This window comes from Ascaphus truei, chromosome 4, assembly GCF_040206685.1.
Source record: "Ascaphus truei isolate aAscTru1 chromosome 4, aAscTru1.hap1, whole genome shotgun sequence".
Classification (NCBI taxonomy): domain Eukaryota; kingdom Metazoa; phylum Chordata; class Amphibia; order Anura; family Ascaphidae; genus Ascaphus; species Ascaphus truei.
Genome location: NC_134486.1, coordinates 189764914 through 189784792, shown reverse-complemented (window position 1 = coordinate 189784792; position 19879 = coordinate 189764914). Strand labels below are relative to the sequence as shown.

Sequence of the window (19879 nt, the reverse complement as noted above, 5' to 3'; positions counted from 1 at the left end):
GTAAGTGATGTTTTAAACTGCATCCGCTCCATGGACATCAATTATATAACCTTTCTTTTTAGGCAAGTAGGTTGTTGTTTTCACAATCTGGCGGTTGTAAGGGTATAAAAAGAGTTGCATATGTGAAGTTTAACTGCAAACAAAAACAGTCAACCACAGCCTGTTTTTGTACAATTTAGCTAGAAAGTGAAAATGTTATCAAAATGTTAGTTGGGGTTCTTAATAACTCACAGCGGAATCTTTTTAAAGGTGCAATCATTCCACAATGTTTTGAAAAGAAAAATTGGCAAGTAAAAAATGTCTAGTTTCAAACCTTGTTTTCATTGTAACTTGATGCCATGGAGGGTTCAAGATTTTGTTTTCCCATAAGATAGAGGAAGCTTGTGTTTTTTATTTGATGCCTTTTACAATTGGTTCTTTTGGTAAAGAAATTTTAATACCATTGTTGACCAAACCGTTCAAATGAAGGATGTTCTGTAATTTGTAAGAATAAATATCACAAAACCCATTGAAAATAGCAACAACAAAAAAACATAGCACACCAATAAGTAAAACTAACTTAAAGAATGGATCTTTCTGAAGAATCCCTTTAAGTTTATAAATTCCAACACGGTATATGTAGTTGCTTTTGTTGCCTGCTGTCCTTTATTTCTTATCCATTAAACGAGTGCTGCATCAAAAAGCTAATTACTGTACAGAGCTTGATTTACTTAAGTAAATTACCAAGGTGACACCTTTCAAAGCAAACCTATCTGTATGTACAAATGACTCTCTATTACTTTTAAACCATTGTAGTCAAGCAACAGAACTTTCCCACAGTGCAAGAATAAAGTGTGTTAAGACTACTGCACAGAATACCACAACTGAATGGCTTGTTAAGGCCTTGCATTAACTTAGACAATGATTTATTGTATTATAACAGTGCTCTGCAGTTAGGAGTATAATACTGCACTCTAAGTAAGCCATCTGCTTACTATTTCAGATTCCCCAATGGGAAATAGCAGCGCTTTTTAGAAATTAGATCCGGTATCGTATTATTATAGCTACTATGCAGATAAATGCCTTTTTATTGTAACGTCATTTAAAGTTTACACATTGTACACATTTGCAGGAAAGATTTGCGCAGCCACTGTACTTTTAATTAAAAATGCATACTGAACTCCTGCTATATTGTTTAGTCTCATTATGTTCTGATTAGCCAATTTGCAAGGATATTATGTAGTAAGTAAAATGAAACATACTTTTATAATTAGTTAACCCATTTCTGTGTGACGAAGATAAATGCCTTTAGCGCCAGAATAGGCTGGCGAACGGATCTACAATGTATTCAAGTTACTTTTAGCAAAGAAAGATATATTCAAAACCACATTAAAAAAACACCTTTAAACATAGACAACGAATTTGACAGCTGCTAAGAATCAGCTACACTGCCTAATTTCCCTGCATAGTATAAATTGAAATATCATAATTAACTTTGTTCGCTAATCTGGCTTCTTTCGTTCAATTTGGAATAGAAATAACATTGTTCTATTTTCATTTGAAACTACAAAATTTGCTTGGAGGCTATTGCGCTCAGCACAACCTTTTTTATTTTTATTTTTTTTCTATTAAAGAAGTTTTATCAAACTTACCTTATTCAAATTTAATTTAGTTTGACAAATTCGACTCTAGTTTACTTTGATACCATTCAGATGTCACCTGACAATTACGATTTCTTTTATTTGTTTGTTTGTGCAGGGCTACCCATAATTTCCAAATATACACAAATAGCATTGCCGACCTAGCTTTGTTTCATTGTAGACCAGTTCTAATTTTTCAAGTCTCCATTTTGTGTTTATGATGTAGACACCATACAGCAATTGTGGGTAAAATTTACATCTATCCTTATAGGGAGTATAATGAACGGGAAAACCTCAAACCTTTTTGTTATCATTTTGTTTAAAAATTGTATTACAGAATAGTCTGACTATCTTAACATGGTTTAGATATTAACGTTTTGAGACCTCTTAAAATGAAATGGCTACTCATTTACTTTGCTTTCATTTTCAGGCAGAAGGAGAAGACAGCCTTAAGAAAATGCAACTGATGGAACTCGCAATTCTTAATGGCACCTACAGGGACGCCAACATTAAATCACGTAAGCATGAGGGGCCTCCTTGGTTAAATCAGTAATGCCTCTATGCAGCAATCCTGGTTCCTGGTTTGTTTTTGTGGATATGTGTTCTATTTCAGGGAAATAATATAGCCTCCAAACAACAGACTCATAGGAAGAAGCAAAGGACTATGTTGCAGCTTCCTAACCAATTGACCATGAGCACCATCTTACTTTTTTTTTTTTATATACGCCCCGGCACTAAAAATAAAGGGCTGTGAAAGGGAGAGGGAGGGTGGGGGCTGGAGCTGAAAATAGAATGGTTTTGCTCCAAAGGTGTGAAGGTGTGAGGGTGGGGGGAGTAGTCTGTCATGCACATGCATATGTGTACACGTATACACACACACAGGCCTATATACACACCTTCACACACACACACACACACACACCTTTATATACACGCCTTCACACACCCACACCTATATACACATGCCTATACAGCTATGCACGCGCACATGCACACATTCATATATTAGTGTAGAAAAGCTAGTCGATGTTTATATCTTGCTTAATTCCATACACAATCGGCTACTTTAGTCTATTGAACATTTACTTTCCTAACTAAGCACGTGTGCCTTTGACATGCAAGTGATTAAAGATCCTATCTATAACGGTTTCCTTATTACTTTTTATGTTGCACTGCATGGTTTTTTTGTTTACATTTAGTCAACTGTGTTCATTTCATGGTCATCCGTTTGAACGTTATAATTAAATCTGTTTTCCTCTACCTGATGCTTTTCGCATGAAATAATGTGTTGCTTATGTACAAAAAAATTACTATCAAAACGCATTCCGATAACGTGAACATTTTGATGTATATAGATTTTAGTGCTCTCTTCAGGACTTTACATGCATGTGTATGTATCACATCAGTTGCTATGTGAAGATGTTGAACTTGAAACAAATGCATTGAAAACTATGCATCCACAGCATATGATTAATACGGACAATGATATGCAGAAGAGTACATTTTATGAGATGGCTAATCACTGAAGTAAAAATCCTGCTTTCGGTCACCAGAAATCTATATATGTATATATAATTTTTTTTATTTTGCACATCACGTTCTTTTATATCGTGATCACATACCTCATTGAGATATTGTCCCATACTTATCTGGTAAAGAAAATTGAATCGGTTTACATTTTTCAGGGAAGGCATCTATTCTGACTTCCCACTGATAATCTTTGCATTTTCATGCTCATGAGTGCACTCCTCTTTTTTCCATTACAGTTAGTGTGGATTGTATATTACTTAATATTTTCATTAGCACCATTTGGAATTACTTCCTGGCCTTGATTTTAAGAACAGTTAGACGTTTTCACACGCATGACGATATAAGCACACGTGTTTTTTGGTGCATATAGTTTAATGCATATTTGGTGCATATAAGGGGTATAAAGAACATAAGACCTTATTCACTAAAATGCTGTAGATGTTGGTTGTACGGTAACTTGATCAGGGTCCAAATCGGGACTGAAATGTTGATCTTCAAAAACATTTTAATATTTAATACAAGGCCCCTGGAGTGCAGTTTATCTGTATCTTTGAAAGAATGGTGTTACTGTACACTGAGCAGAGGATTTCATGAATAAGGTCATTGATGTATACCAAATGGAGGAAATTACCACCCAAAAATGAAATGGTCATTTAAATTAACTTTTCTACTCCTTTCTCCCGTTCTGTTCCACACAAACCTGCAATACATTTAGACATGTAGACTTAAAATGTATATAGTAGGAATTTCAGCATGTGCAACTGGGCTACTATTAACTAAAGGACCGAACCTCAATTAGAGCAAACAGACTAGTTTCTTCTCTGAGCGGCATAATAATACAAAACTGTTTATTTGATTTTCGATTACGTTGTCATTCACTTTTTTTGTGGTCATGACAGAAACTTAGATGCACTTTTTCCCACATGCTCCTTGGTTACCTCCATCTTGAAATCATGGGCTACCCGAACGTTCTCTTGTAACCTTCTTTTTTCCATAATCAAACTCACTATTGTATGATTACTTCATTTTGGTATTTGTTTTGTTTTTAAGCATGTCTGCACTTCATCACACTGGTAATGGGGATATCTTATTTGCATTTGAGTGGTATGCTTTGGCACACTGTGATCAGCGCATGAACTAATGATTCTCCTTTTTTTTTTTTTTTTTTTCCCCCTCCCTTCCTGCTTATTTTTACCCTCTATTCCTTCTCCTTATCCTCTTTTTCCCTCGCATTTTCATACTGCTGCCTCTGCACTTCCTTCTAATTTTTCTTTGCTTACCGTAGCAGCCCTTGCCTTTTCTCTTGCAGCAACAGCTCAGGCCCCGCGGATTTTAACTGGGCCTGCGCCTGTTATGCCCCAAGCTGCTCTGCGTACTCCTACGCCAGCTGGCCCCACCTTAATGCCTTTGATCAGACAAATACAGACTGCTGTCATGCCAAACGGAACCCATCATCAGACGTTACTTTCCCAAGGACCAGAAGGTGGTTTGATCTACACACCTTATGATTACCCTTACGCACTGGCCCCGGGCACATCCATCCTCGAGTATCCCATTGATGCAAGTGGTGTATTAGGTAAGAATAGTGCTTTTATAAAGCTTTGTTTATTTCTCTTAGCAGACACCGAATATCTAGTTAATTACCTAGCTGTTTTTTCAGAACTTATTGTAGGATTTTTATCCTCTCAAACTTTCAGATTTGGTTCTTCAACAGACTCGTGTTTCCATATTCTAGAATTGGCGTAACGCAATTTTATGAAAATATGAAATCACAATTACAGACTGATCTTTTGACAAAGCAACAGAATTATGTTTCTCAAGAATATTCTACAGTAAATGTAAATGGTCAATAATACACAATTCAGGGTTTCAAATAGTATGTTAAAATGTCATATTAGGAAATCTATGGCCCATATTTACAAAATAGTGCTTTGCCATAAGACACCACCTGGTGCAGGAAGACCCCTTAGGACTCATTGAAGCGAATGGCTTAGAACTGGGGTGGCCAGCATTTTTTCCGGCGTGCCAATAAATGGGCACAAATGTATTGGTGGGTCACTGTCCTACGGCCCCCTACATCCGGGTTAAATTAGTACCTAAACGAAGTAATGCCAAAAGTAAACAAGTGTAATAAAAACATGAAAATATTACAATTATTTTTTATTGAACAGAACTTGAAACCCTTCTTTCAAAAAATCTGAATTTAAAATGTCTTGATGTGATTTCTAATCTTGCATTTCAGTTAAGTTTCTCTATTTTTGATTTTCGAGGTTGATAACAGAAGCAGACGGCGCCCATATGAGCGTCTGTCAATACAGATCTGTACTTCTTTTTAACAAAGTTTGTTGCCGAAAAACTTCTGCTCGCAAAACAAATATGGGGAATAACTTAAATTTAATGTAATTATTTAAATTGAATTTGTTTTTATGTTTTTAATTGTTAAAGAAGTTATTAAAATTGTGGTAATTTTCTAAATTAATGTTGATCTTAAATTTCCCCTGTCATGCTTTTTAATTTTGAAGATTTCGTATTGTACTTTTCCTTTATCGATTTTTCAGTCGATTTTTTTTCTTTTTTGCTCCTTCATCAGGCTGGCCATTCCAAATGCCACCACAGGCTGGCCACCCCTGGGCTAGAAGGTGCCTTCCAGAGCCAGAAGGTGTTATGGCATTGCGCCGCTTATTAAATATAGCCCTGTTCGTTTTTAAATATGGCCCTATTAGTGTTTCCTCCATGTACTGTAGCTGCCTCAGCTAGTGGGAGACAATGGGAACTGCAGGTCAATTGCTAAAATGTATTATGAATGCCCAGCATTTCAGCAGCAACCAATTTTAGAAACGGAAACTTAAAGATTTTATTTTTTTATTTTATTTGTTTGTTTTTAAAGGCATAGGTGTTTTAAAGGAGCAAGCCATGCCGGTGTTTTTTTCTTTTGCAAAGTTTCTTTTTTGGTAAAGCATTGAAGCAGAGGATCTCCAGAGCTAAACCCCATTAATTACGGCTCCAGGGACCCCGTGCTTCTGGAGATACCTCTGTAATAGGTTCCGGTAGCTGCTACGCCTGAGCAAGCTGGACTTTAAAGTTTAAAGCTCCTGCATCATGCCGGCCAATAGGAAGCCACACCGATGACATCACTGCTTCCTATTAGTCGCAGGGCGCGGGAGATTTGAACTGCGCCCATTACGTGATCGCTGGTAGCTGAGGAGAGCAACACCGGAACCTACTACAGAGGTAACTATCTGGAGGCAGGGAGTCCCCGAAGCTGAAATGAACAGGGTTCAGCTTCCATGATACCACTGCTTCAATGCTATATAACAACAAAAAAAGAACTTTGCAAAATCGCTGCAGTGGTTTGCCACTTAAAACTCATCTAATAAAAATGTAACTATGATTAAAAATTCATAGGGTCAAACAAACGATCATAAATTCTACAAACCAGTAGAGTTACAATCTGCAGAACAAACACGCGCACGCACATACATATGCACGCGCGCACATATGCACGCACATACGTAAATACGTAACTATGCACGCACGCGCGATCATACGCACGCGCGCACATACATAAATATGCACGCACGCACATACGTACATATGCACGCACAAACAAATGCGCGCACATACATATGTGTGTGTGTATATATTTATATATATATATATATATTTATTTATGTATTTTAATCACTCTGAATGTTAATCATGGTTAAAAAAAAATTTTTTGAAGGCTTCAAAGTTAAAGCATAAACAGTCAGCGTGCATATGATCCTTTCTCTTTCTACATTGGTTGTTTATACAGTATAATGGGATCATGCTTTAAAACAGAAAGGGTAGTAATGCAAATAACATACTTTCAACAGCGTTAAGGGAAAATACAGCCAACGAACTCAAAAAAAGCAAATAAGGGAACCCTACTGAGATGAAGTTTCAGTTGATGGTCATAGATTCTCATACACTTTATGATCAGCAATAGTGAAAATTGCCAGATGAGGGCAGAAATGTGTTTAGCTACTATTTTCTTCCCAAATTGCACATGTTCTTTATGCAGAAAACGCCTATTGATTTTTAACACTTGATCTTTTTAACGTTTGTTGAAGAAAAAGTTATTGATTTGCACAAGTTCTGTCCCTTGACACTAGCATTTTTATGTCAATAGAATATTAATGTCAATAACCTTTTAATAAAGGATCACAAAGTGGTTCTCCCATTGGGTACAGGCCCAGTGTTCTCTGTTAAGATCCCTGTCTCAATCCATGTGTTTTTAGTATTTAAAATTGGTTGTAGCTTGTCGAAGTCTTATTTGAATTATTTAGAATGAATAAGAGATCCATCTAGTATGTCATGACTTGTGAACGACGTTAGTGCAATACAAATAAATGTAGTAATATCCATGACTAAATAACCAATGGGCTAGTTAGAACTGCTATTTTAAATTCTATTAAATATATTTGTTCCTTGAGAGGCCATAGGGCACTGATTTAAAGGGTTTCCCCAAATTTAAACAATCTCTTTTTTTTTCTTAAGGGAGGGGCATTTGTGAAATGGGGTTTCAAGGTGTAGAGATAACTGCTAATCAATTTTCAATTCCCTTCCTTTTGTCTTCAGGTATGGCTTTCCCCACGAAAGGCTAAGAATTCAAGAAAGTCTTAATTGACCCCTCACCAGATCCGAATTTTAACACTTGCCTAGTTTCAGCAGCCTTGAAAAACAAACAAAAAAATTAAGAACTTTGCCTAGCAGTCAGTGACTTACTTGCACTTATTTTTTTATTTTGCACATAGATAAAATAAGCCTTTTTGTTGATCAATATTTGATTTAGTGTATACCTTGAAAAAGTAGCAGTTACACGCAAGTGTGTGGTATAATACTGACTGCTAAGTTTCCTCTTCTGTGTGCTTTACTAATCACTTAATTCATGTGGTTTCTACTTATTGACTTAGTTTTAAGCCACAGTCTAAAGATGCAAATTTAAACTTGTTAAAAAAAAAACTGGAAGTGATCTTAAATATTACATGTCAGTATTAAAAATGGCATTAATTAGTCCTGCTGCAAGTAATGCACTTCATTGAATATGTGAATAGTAAAGCTTAATTTTGCTTGGGTCTAATAGATTTCAAGAAATACTGTTCTGTAGTGGCAAATTAATGCATAATGATCCCCTTCAGTGTTCGAGTTGCTTGCAGAGTATACCCTAGCAGACTCCACCTGCACTGATGGGATCAAACAGGTTAAGGCCAGAGGTGTGATATTAAATGCAATATTAATCTGCACATATGTATATTCCATATAGCAAGAAATCAAACTACTGTGCCTTAACTTGTTGCTTTCTTAAAAATGAACCTTTTGTAGCAAACAACCATGTAAAATCCAGTTTTTGATGAAGCCTGCTGTTAATTGTCATTTTTTTAATGATTGTTTTCTAACTTTGTCTTGGTAATTGCAATTTAACTAGGTGCGGTGGCTACTAAAGTTCGAAGGCATGATATGCGGGTCCATCCTTACCAAAGGATTGTGACCGCAGACCGAGGTTAGTTTAGTTCTGCAGTTCTTGTTTAAAGAAATGCCATGTCTGTAAAATGATCTTTACAACACCACACATGAAATGCACCCAACCATACAGGGCAGATGGCTAAGTCTTGGTCAGTGTCAAGACATTCCAATGTTTATCTATTCCTTGAAGTAAGTTGTATGAACATTGCACCACTGAATGTAGTTGAAGAGACTCCTAAATTTGTTACAAATGGCCCATACTACATGAGCTTTGGGAATCTTGTTTTAGCATCTCCATTATATGATCTGCTACTCTTTGTTGATGCAGGTTTTAGTTTGGTGTTGCAAAGTGAGGCAGATGAGTGCCTAAATATAGAAGAATTAAATTATTTAACACCACTGGTTGAAGTCTGAAGAAAACTGAAGATTTGCTTTCCATGAAGAAAAAATATATATATATATATATATTATATATATATTATATATATATATATATATATATATATATATATATATATATATATATATATATATATTTTAAAGCCACTAATTTCATTGGTGAAATTTAATTTAACATTGAACATGGTGCATTTATAAAACCTTGGGAATTGTGAAAATCTTTATACGGCTGAAAAGTAGTTTTTTCCCGAAGTTCTAACAAAAATAGGGTTTAAAATGATGTCGTCTTGCTGCTGCCATTTATTCATTAGAAGTTGGAATTATTTCATAATTCATCATATCAAACTAGTTCTGGAAAAGCAGTCTTCATTATTTCTCCTAGACATAAAAAAAAAAAAATCTGCCACCCAGGTGAAGTCTGAGGACCTACTTGAACCTAGTAAGAACACTTGATGGTTTGGATTGGAAAAAAAAAATCAATACTTTACATACCTTTTGAAAGGGACACTTTGTATATTTATAATCCATAATACACTTAAATATTCAAGATAATTAAACACATTGCAATAAAGGTTTGTTGGGTTTCTAGTATAGCTATGAAGTCAGAAAGCTTACTCTTATAACTATTCACTAGTATCAGCCATAGGTGTTGAATAATAAACACAATAATTGTTTCGCATAGAGACAAAACATGATTAAAATAGCTTCCTGGATTATATTGGCTGTATTTCTCATCTTGTACGTGAGCAGTACCCAACACAAAACATATGTAACCTACCTGCTGTGATATAGCCACTTAAAGTGAAAGGTTATGTCCTATAACTATTTTTGTTTTTTAACGTTTTCGTGTGCTGAAGATCATGCAATATTGCCACATGAAAAAACACACTAAAAATGAGTGATTTGCTCATCTGTTCAAGGACCACATTTATTTTGGCAGACTTTTTTGTGTTTTGTTTATTTTACAACAAAAAAAAATATATATATATATATAAATTTAGACAAAAGTGAACTTCTCCATTGCAATTTTTTTCCTTTTTTTAGATGAGCAGTTACCTTACATTCCCTTCAATTTTTTTACCCCGGGAGAATTGCAAAAAGTCCCATCAGAAGTTGACAATACATGTCCAGTTCAAATGGAAATGTAAGAAATCCAAAACATCAGTATTCTTAAATGTAAAGACACTTTGTTCAAATACAACAGTATGAATTTATAAAGTATATTGAGCCTATGATAGAAATTGTATTTGAAATTATCTCATTAAGTTATTTTACTGTACTATTTTTCACTCTTATATTAAATAATGTTTATTTTTGTTTGCTTGGATAGTACACAATGTAAAACTTCATTTTAATTTAAGAGCATAAAACCCCTGCAACATAAATGTTAATTTAATACCCAAGCATTCATAAGTGGTGATGGGTGGTCAATTAAAATGTTGCTCATTATTAAGATCCTATGTGTAGCCTACAATTTTGTGTTTGTTTGGTAGGACAGACTGACTGAATTAATTGTTATAAACTGTAAATTGTGTTGCACAGTTATTAAACCTGTGTGTACTGTAAATGGCCACAGACTTTGCAGAGGATATATTGCAGGTATGCCTATATATTCGTCTTTTTACTACTTGACTCGGCATGTAGGTGGACTGCATTCTTCTCAGCAGATTAACGTTTGAGAGGGCTAACCTCCACATAAAGTTCACTTGGATATCTTTTACTTTTATTTTATCCATTTACAAAATTATACATTATGTACAATGTAGGTTATAGGATGTAATGTATGTCTTTAGACTATATACTATGATTGTGGTAAATGAACCACATGGATATTTATTTAGTTTGTTTTTTTTTTTGTTGCTTGAACCCAAGCTCTGCTTTTAACAAGCATCCTAGTTCTTAATAAGAACTAAAGGGGGCATACTTGCATTTCAAGTTTCCTTAGTGATTTCTAATGCATTGGAAGGAAAATTTACTTGTATGCATAAGTCAGAGATGCACCTTCCTTTGTATTTCCCTATGTGAAGTTGACCAAGCTTAGATACATCAGTCTTTAAGACTAAGCGATCTGTGAACATACTGGATTTCATTTTACGAAATGCCACAAATCTGACTTTGCACTGAAAACTTTTTTTACTTTCATCTCCTCTGCTATAGTCACAATGGCAACAGTACAAAACAAAGCGTATCAAACCTCAGAAAACTAATTAAGCTGTTGAACAAGTCTTAAAAAGAATATTAAAAAATTATACATATACTACTGTTAAGTGGACCAAGTTTAGTGAAGGAGTATGTGATAGAATGATTCAGGAAGGAACTGCTCAAGAACACTGGGAATTAACTTTCCACTTGAGAACTTTTTTTTATATTTTACTGTATTTTTTTTTTTTCAAAGAAAATAGTATTTACAGGTGGCGTAAGAAATATAAAAATTATAAAGCAGGAATGTATATGAAATGTCAGATTTTATTGAATTTGCAGAGTACTAGCTTTGAAATTTAAAGAGGGCTGTTTTGTAGTTTTTTTTTTTTTTTTTTTTTTTTTTTTTAAAGCTTGATTAGCATCTGTTAAAATTTTTCCTTTTTTGGGGGATGTGCTTCCAACTTTTTAAGTCTAGAGTTTAAAATAAATAAATAAATAAAAATGGCAGGACTTTTACAGTGTTTACATACAACTGCATTTTATAAGTGTCCTATGTGTAAATTAGTGTTTTCAACTGGAAATGCTGTTGATAGCAATAGGATTTAGCCGTTCCTGGTTCCCATGATGATGCCTACTGTGCTAGACCAGCGTTTAGTATTGCTTTGTATCATGAGGCCAAGATATTTTGTGTTTGTAAATAGAAAATGAGCAATAAAAATTTATTGAACAAAAACAACCTTGTTTGGCCCATAGTTCATGTTAAAGTATTTTTTTATTTATTTTGATTTGGAAAGATTAAATTCTTTAGATCCATTACTTTTTAACCACCAGTTAATAATCACATCATCATTAATAATCGATGCTTCAATGCTTGCACCATGGGGGAGTACTAATGCTTAATAGCAGTCAGATACTGATCGTGTGCACTGACTGCCGTCTCAAATTTTCATAATTTTTTTTGTCTCCAATTTCCGACTGCTACTAACCATTAGTCCTTAGTTGTGTTTTATTTCCATTATTTCTTCCTGTTAACCAGTTTTATGGGTTTGGGCTCCTCCTTCACACATTCAAATCATGATACTTGGTGTCATGATTTTGTTGCATTCTGTAGATGGTGTCAATCAGTATGTCAGTATTAAACATGCTTGTTTTTTTATTAGTTGTGATTAGTTTTTTCATGTCATTAAGCAGTCACTAGCTGAAACTAATCTCTTCTCTATCTTTTCTTTCTTTTTGTTTTATTTCTTTTTTTATTTTATTTTTTGTTTGTTTCTAACCACCCAGCCGCCACCGGCAACTAACCTATGACCTTCTGACCTCTGAACTCTTCACTCAATGATGACCTGACCATGCCTGCCTGCTGATCAGTTAACTGGTAATCGCCTCTGCTTGCCTGTCTTCAGTGCAGCGAGCTGAGGCACTTGTCCGTTCGTCTTGCCATCTAACAAAAAAAACAAAAAAGACACAGAAAAATAGTTTTCTTCCAACTCCGCTTTTTTTTTTTTTTTTTTCCCTGGTTGGGTGGAAGTGATTCTAGTAACCTGCACTGAATAGTAGTAAAGCAATAAGGTCCAATTCAGCCCTCAGCACTGATCATCCTCTAATGTCCTAACCAAGCGAACGGTATAAAGGCCTCACCTACAGTACTGGCGAGACAGCTGATCCTCAACTACCGACGACAGAGGCAGTTACTGTGAGAGACTTCTGGGAAACCTTTTTCTGTTTTTCTCTCGTGTAGTGAATTTAAAAGCTATCTCTGAATGTACTGTGTTGTGGTGATGCATCATGCATGAACCTGTCTGGTCAGGGATTTCACTGGTGAAGTGATTTACAACAACAAAAAAGAACAAAGTATTCAAAATATGACGTACTGTCTTGTCACAACGATGCCCTCAGAGGGTAGCAGTTGCAATCTTTGTTTTCTCTTCAATATTGCCTGACAAATTTTATACATCAGTAAGCGTGCCATGGAAAGAAAATGTTGAGTTGCAACTTTTCTGACCTATTGTTTAAAATTGAAACTGCAACATTATGTAATCCACATGAAATAATTGTGATGCAATTACTGTAACAATTACTCTCCAAGCCTCTTCTAAGATTATATTGGTACAAGGGTACATGCATTATGTATCACATTACTGGGCAAACTGTTCAATTTTTTTTAGACCTTGTATAGAAAAAATACATTAAGGATGTAAAAGCCATGCTTGCCTATTTGCTGTATAATTGTAATGAACTTGTAGATAAGTGTAATGCATTGAAACAAAATGAACAAAAAAGTAGATACTTTTACTATACAAGGGTGCTGGTGCAGAAAATATATTTTTGGAAATGTAGCATTTTATACTTTCAAGTGTTATAAAAAAAAAAAAGAAGAAAAAAGAACAAAAACACTTTATTTCATTGAATGATTTGTTTTTTTTCTGGTGGTAGTCAAGAAATAAGACCAAAAGAGCCTTTTTGTCCTTTTAGTTTCTCTTTTTTTTTTTTTTTTTTTTCTAGTTTGAGTATTGGAATAAGTCTAAAGAAAAGAAAGTGCCTTATTTTTCTCCATGGTCATTTAGTAGTCCCATGTCTTTTATAGCTTTGTTCCTTTATTAACCGCTTCAGGGTTGATGGGGCCTGCAACCTATTGCAAAGTCGTTTGCGCAAGGTCCCTTCCGACTCGTAAGAGGTTTAAGAAATTTAAAAGAAGTTAATGCATGCCATTCAGTCGCGCCCAGTACGGTATGTTTTAAAGAAGCTGAAAGAAGACGGGTGTTGGCTTTTAAGTTACCAGGTCTTTGCCATGTTAAACATTTGTAAGGGACAACCAGCAGTAGCTTTCCAACCAAGCATTTCAGAAGTTGTGGAGCACTCAACTTTTCAACCTTTTTATTGTTTAATTGTGTAAGAGACGTGTGTGTGTGTGTGTGTGTATATATATGTATGCGTGTGTACACACACACAAATATATATATATATATATATATATATATATATATATATTATTTTTTTTATTATTATTATTTTCAGACGAGGCCTCCAAACCTTTCTCTCACTTAGCAGAGTGGAAAATGTGCAGCCTTTACTCGCTCATTCAAATTTTAATTGTTAGCCTAATATGCCTCCTTTCATGAAAATCTCTAGTCTTGGAAACCGGTCTTGTTTGGCAATTGCATTGATGGCTGGAGGAAGTTATTTCTTACCAAACGATCAATCTGAAATGAAGCAATTCCCACATTACCGATTTTAGCAGGTAACCATTTAAGCTTTCGCATTATTCCAGTGTTTTTATTTCTAATCGTGACAAAGATTTGGTGACTGCATTTTCCCCTCCATGTCAAATCTTCCCTCTGCAGTTTCTTAAAGCTTCCCTGTTAAAGGTCAGCAGTAAGCCCAGAGCACTTCTATTTCATGCACCCTTGTGGTGACCTCATTTGTCTAACAAACACATGATTAATTCATTTACTATGCAACAGACATTCATCCTTTTGTATTCAGCAGCAGTAGCTTTTATTTACCATGCCACCAGCTTTGTCTTCCTGTTAAATTTATATTCTGTGCGTTGCATTTTTGCATTTTTTCCCGTTACTGGGAGAGTGTTCGATCAAACTTGCGACACTCAAGCATTTGGAGAGAGATCGATCAGTATAAATACCAGTATTTGATCCAGTTTCATCTCAGCTGCGATAAACCTGGAGGTTTTAGATGTTTATTAAAGGACTTTTTATTTCTTGGAAGGGGTGGAAATTCTGTAAGTGTATTGAATAGACATGTAAGGCTTGGAAGATGTTTGGTATGAACAAAAGTGGGAAAATATAGTTGATTAAAATAAAATGGGTCAACATTCAAAAAATAGCATGACTTTTGAAATCTCCGAATGCCTTGGTTCTCAGTATTATCATTTTTATGTTTTTATTCTTTTTAGTTAACATAAGTAGTTTTTCAGTCTTTTTTTTTTTTTCCCTTGACAGTATTATGATTTTTATTTTATTTTAGAATGGGTAGATGGGAGTGTCGCTGGTATGTAACCGTACAGATGACATGTATTTGTCTATTCTTTATAACCTTAGTAGTTTCATGCTATGTATGTATCATAACCAACCTATTGCCTAAAAGAACCTGTAAGATAATGTATTTACAGCCATTGTTACAAGTTTATAATGTATTTTTCTATCTTGTTTTATATGTATGTTATATAACATTCAAAGGAATTTTTTTCCTAATTGAGAAAAGGATACAAAAATGCAAAACCCACAATTTTTGATAACTAAAAATTGCCAATTGTTTTGCAGTACTTTATTATATTGGGAGTGTTGTCTTTCTTGGATTTTAGTTAGCAACTGGATGACTTCATTAGACATATATTTGGGTTTTAGTTGAGTTTTTACATGGCTTGCATTTTAATTCTTTGGTTCTTTGCTGTTTCTATTAACCCCATAGCATTATTTTAATAAATGTTATAATACAAGATACTAACTCTGGACTTTGTCTGTTCATTAACATTGTATGTTTCATTAAAATAAGATCTATAAAGACAAACAGAATGTAAAGTCTTGAGTTACTGGACTAACCCTGAAGAGCGTGACCACAGATAACCCAGCGTTAATTGTTTTAATATTGTTTGTCGGCTGACATTCTGCACACTACTATTAAAATAGCTTTGGTTATTCTGACTCTATACTGTATCTTGGCAGTGTATGCCAGTATAGATGGGAACAAAATAGTCTTTACACAGGTGTAGAGTCTTGCCACTCGCCTTTTCAGCATCTGCATTACTAATGCCACACTTTCCTCCTTGTGTTTGCTCTTCAAATAATCGTCTCTGCAATAGGACAAAAAATCTTTATGTATCGCTGAATATAACACACACTCACTGTAGTGGTTCTTCGGAAACCAGTTTTTCTAAATTGATTAATGTTGGATAACATGGGATGTTTGTGCTTAAAGCTTCGTATCACAATCTGACTGCATTACATTCTGCTTTGACCCCTTAAACATTGCACAGTTGCACCCTCTACCTATTTACTTTTTCTATTCATATATCACATGGATACATATTTGATTTTAAAATGAACTAGTAAACGCATAAAAAACTGGAACCTTTAGTCTCTGATATTCGTAGAAGATTGTCATTGAAAAGGTATAAAGCAGTAATTCTCAAACCTCTCCTCGGGTGCCCTAAGTCAGAACAGGTTTCTGCCGGACCTGATATGTCAGTCACTATAAGAAGGTGCATTCACCTGTGTGCAAGTGCATTACTTATTCTTAAAACTTTGTGTTGTCCCTGAGGAGGGGGTTAAGAACTACTGGTATAAAGCACTGTAGCTAATTTATAATACATTTTTCATTTTGTTTGTCACATTTGTGATCTTGATTTGGTTTTCAACATGTATACAACACTGCACAATTGAATCAATGGTACATCTGTTTTTAATCTGTATTTTTTGTAACACGTTACCGTTTTTAATCTGCAAATCAGGTTCACTGGAAAAGTCAATCACTGAGCTGTGATGCTTTAGTAGTACTGTATTGATGATAAAACTGCATGTGCGATGAATTCCAAAGAGCTCACAACCAAACTTAACCTACAAATCTTGCGGAGAAAGGGAGAAATGGCGAGATTATGATGGGTTTCTTTTCTTTTTTTTTAAGTGCTCTCCAAATATTAACAAAATGTTGCCATCCACTATATGAATTTGCAATCATGTTATGATAGTAGTTATATAAATATGAATAATTTCCATGGCTGTGTAAAATAAGATCACATTTCAGGTACTCGTACTAGCTGGGCATTTCATTGTATTTGAATATAATTACAGGCCACTTTCACAACAATGTCAGTGATGAATAAAAAAAAGAGCATAGTCACTTTAAAAAGCATTGGTGCAGATGTGGTCAGTGTTGTTTCTACCAGCAATTCACCAGTTTTATGTGTAAGCAATTATTAAAATATTTACAGGCCACACACATTTTATATATTTTTTGTAAAGGTACAGCCACTCCCCCCCTTGGGAGGAAACCAAGTCAAAACACTGTTAAACAAACACTAAAATATAAAAAAGTTTTCTTGTATTAAAACATGCAGAAATGACTGAATGACTGAATGACATCAGACTTTTCTAAGAGGAGAAACTTTACAAGTAGGCGAAAGTTTTAACAATTTACACTTCGTGTCAGCGCTTTCCATAGCATGAAAGGGAAAAAGGTGCAACTGTGTCATTTTCAATGAGCGTAATTTAGCATGGGGAACATCACTTGAAACAAAAGAATTGCCCTTGTTCTCATAGTAGTGTCAATTTTTGCCTGGATCTTGAGGGTGAAGATCTCCTCAACTAGAAGGATACTGATCGTAAGACCATTTACGGCACAGAACCACATTCTTAACAGGATTGAGTGTAAACACAGCTTCCTACGTAAAAATGGCTAGTAGCATTGACACCACATCTGTAAATCAGTGTGTGTATGTATATATATATATATTTATATATATACATACATACATACATATATCTATATATATATCGAAAATAGAATACATTCTAATTTAATTATTTCACATTCATATCATATTCATTGTCTAAACCAGGGGTGTCAACTCTAGTTCTCAAGACCAGCATGTCAGGTTTTCAGGATATCCCAGCTTCAGCACTGGTGGTGGTGTTGCTACATGCGATGCCTTACTAGAGAATAGCCAGATCCTGTTGGTGGATTAATGAAGTCATTTACCACGTGGGGCAAAAAGGGGAAATCACATAGGCCACAAAAATGTATTGTACTTTTATTCTCACATCAGCAAAAAGTGACAGATTAACATAGCTCTGTTCTTGTTTTTGTTGATTTGTATGAATATTTTAAGTAGTGAAATGTCTTGGTAAAGATTCCACATTTCAGTCTGCTTATTTATTACATATTTATTACTGTAAATGTAAAAATAAATAACTCACTTGTACATCTTGTAGTTCTTTGGTGTTATTTCATGTGATAAAAGATAAATTGCTATGATTGCAGTATGACTTGATGTATGATTCTGTTGAGCATCGCACTCCGTTCACACAGCAAGAGGCAATCTCAGACTCTGCTTCGCTTTTAGATTACTGAACCACCACACTTACATTTTTATAGAGGATTCTCCCTTCCCTCTGCTCTTTTGTAAGAAAATCCTTCATGCAGCCGATAGGTTTAGGATAAAACCATTAACCTTACACGTTTCGTCAGAAGGGGCACTGACTTCAGAGGTGTATTGAAGATGCAGCAGCTGTTAATCTGTTATAGTGGTGCAGCAAAACCTGATTGGTAGAAAATTCAACCAATAAAAAGGGTATGGTGTTCAAAAGCAATTATGAAATCAAATGCTGGTGTGCAATACAACCAGCATATATAAAATATACTCATAATATTAAATTAACAAAAATAACTTTTATATCCTAAAAAATGATAATGTGATCCAAATGAAAAAAATATATAGAAATCATGAGATCTAAGAAAACTGAAATATATATAATTATATTTAAAAAAAATTCTACGTGGATCACTAAATGTATTGATAGTACAATGAACTCATATGCATACAAATCGGGACTAATCATCCACGAAGCACATTTCATGAAAAAGCCAAAACTGAAAAAATGACAACTAGACAATAGTGCTAGTGTCCAAATTATTATTAAGACCCTCTGGAACCAAACAATTTAGTTTGAAGATCCAGAAGATCTCCCTGCGAGAAAGCAGGTGACAGGAATCAGACGCTAACACAAAGTATATGTTCCAGGCCCATAACTTTTAATCCAGTGGTACTTTTGTTGTGACATAGGAGGAAATGCTTGGATAGTGATTTGTAACACCATGCAAAATGTTTCTGCTATGTTCCAGAAAACGAGTGGATAATGGTTTAGTGGTGCGACCCACATATTGTAGGCCGCACCCACAAGTTATTAGATACACAACAAAGTAGTTTGACAAATTATGAAGCCTTTAACTGAAAAGGCCTCACCATTGGATGTAGAACAAAAACATTTTGGGTGTCAATAAAGGAACGTGATACACTTCCTCTATTGCACTTGAAGTTTCCTAGTGGCCCGGAATCACATATGGAAGGCACATATGACCGTAATTTGGTGGGAGCTAAAATGTTTATATGGCATTCTGCCCAACCTATAAATAATGGAGGGTTGTAGTTCCAAATGATCCTTCAAAACAGGATCATGTGTCAGTATACGCCAATGCTTATTGAGGATTGTTCTAACAGATCTATAAGACTGACTAAAATTAGTTGAAAAAAAACATTTTGTCCTGATCTGTAGATTTAGTCTTGGAGGCTTTGGCTTGATACTTATCTCTAGAAGTTCTTAATAATTCTTGTCTATCAAGACCTGCCGCCTACTGAAAAGACTTTTCTACACGTGACTCTTCAAAGCCCTTCTCAATAAATGTTGCCTTCCTAGAATTACACTGTACAACAAAGTCCAAATCTGTAGAACAGTTCCGTTTTAATCTCCCAAATTGGCTGAAAGGAATATTTTTCAGCCAACCCTGGTGTTGATTGCTGTTTGAATGGAGGTAGCTGTTGGTAGCTACCTCCTTGATATGTACATCAGTTTGATATTGTTGAAAGAATCAACCTTGAGACATAGATCCAAAAATGTGATGGAAATAGGATCAATAACAGGTGTAAAAACCAGACCAGATGTGTTTGAAGAGAAGTAAGAAAACAATTCGGT

The 19879-nt window shown here is 34.9% G+C and overlaps 1 protein-coding gene across 18 annotated transcripts in view; it reads left to right on the top strand.

Annotated features, from left to right (window-relative positions):
- Positions 1-18111, top strand: part of QKI (QKI, KH domain containing RNA binding) — a 249315-nt gene extending 231204 nt beyond the window's left edge. For 5 of the 18 annotated variants that reach the window (XM_075596719.1, XM_075596723.1, XM_075596722.1 and 2 more), the window contains 6 exons: positions 2050-2137; positions 4435-4725; positions 5740-5808; positions 8599-8673; positions 10080-10179; positions 12462-18111. In XM_075596719.1, the coding sequence (XP_075452834.1) occupies positions 2050-2137; positions 4435-4725; positions 5740-5808; positions 8599-8673; positions 10080-10179; positions 12462-12516 (678 nt within the window). In that variant the 3' untranslated portion in view covers positions 12517-18111. Of the gene's footprint in view, positions 1-2049; positions 2138-4434; positions 4726-5739; positions 5809-7751; positions 9490-10079; positions 10180-12461 lie in introns of those variants that run through there. The other 13 variants (XM_075596727.1, XM_075596724.1, XM_075596729.1 and 10 more) reach the window with 9 other exon arrangements.
- Positions 18112-19879: the final 1768 nt, after the last annotated feature.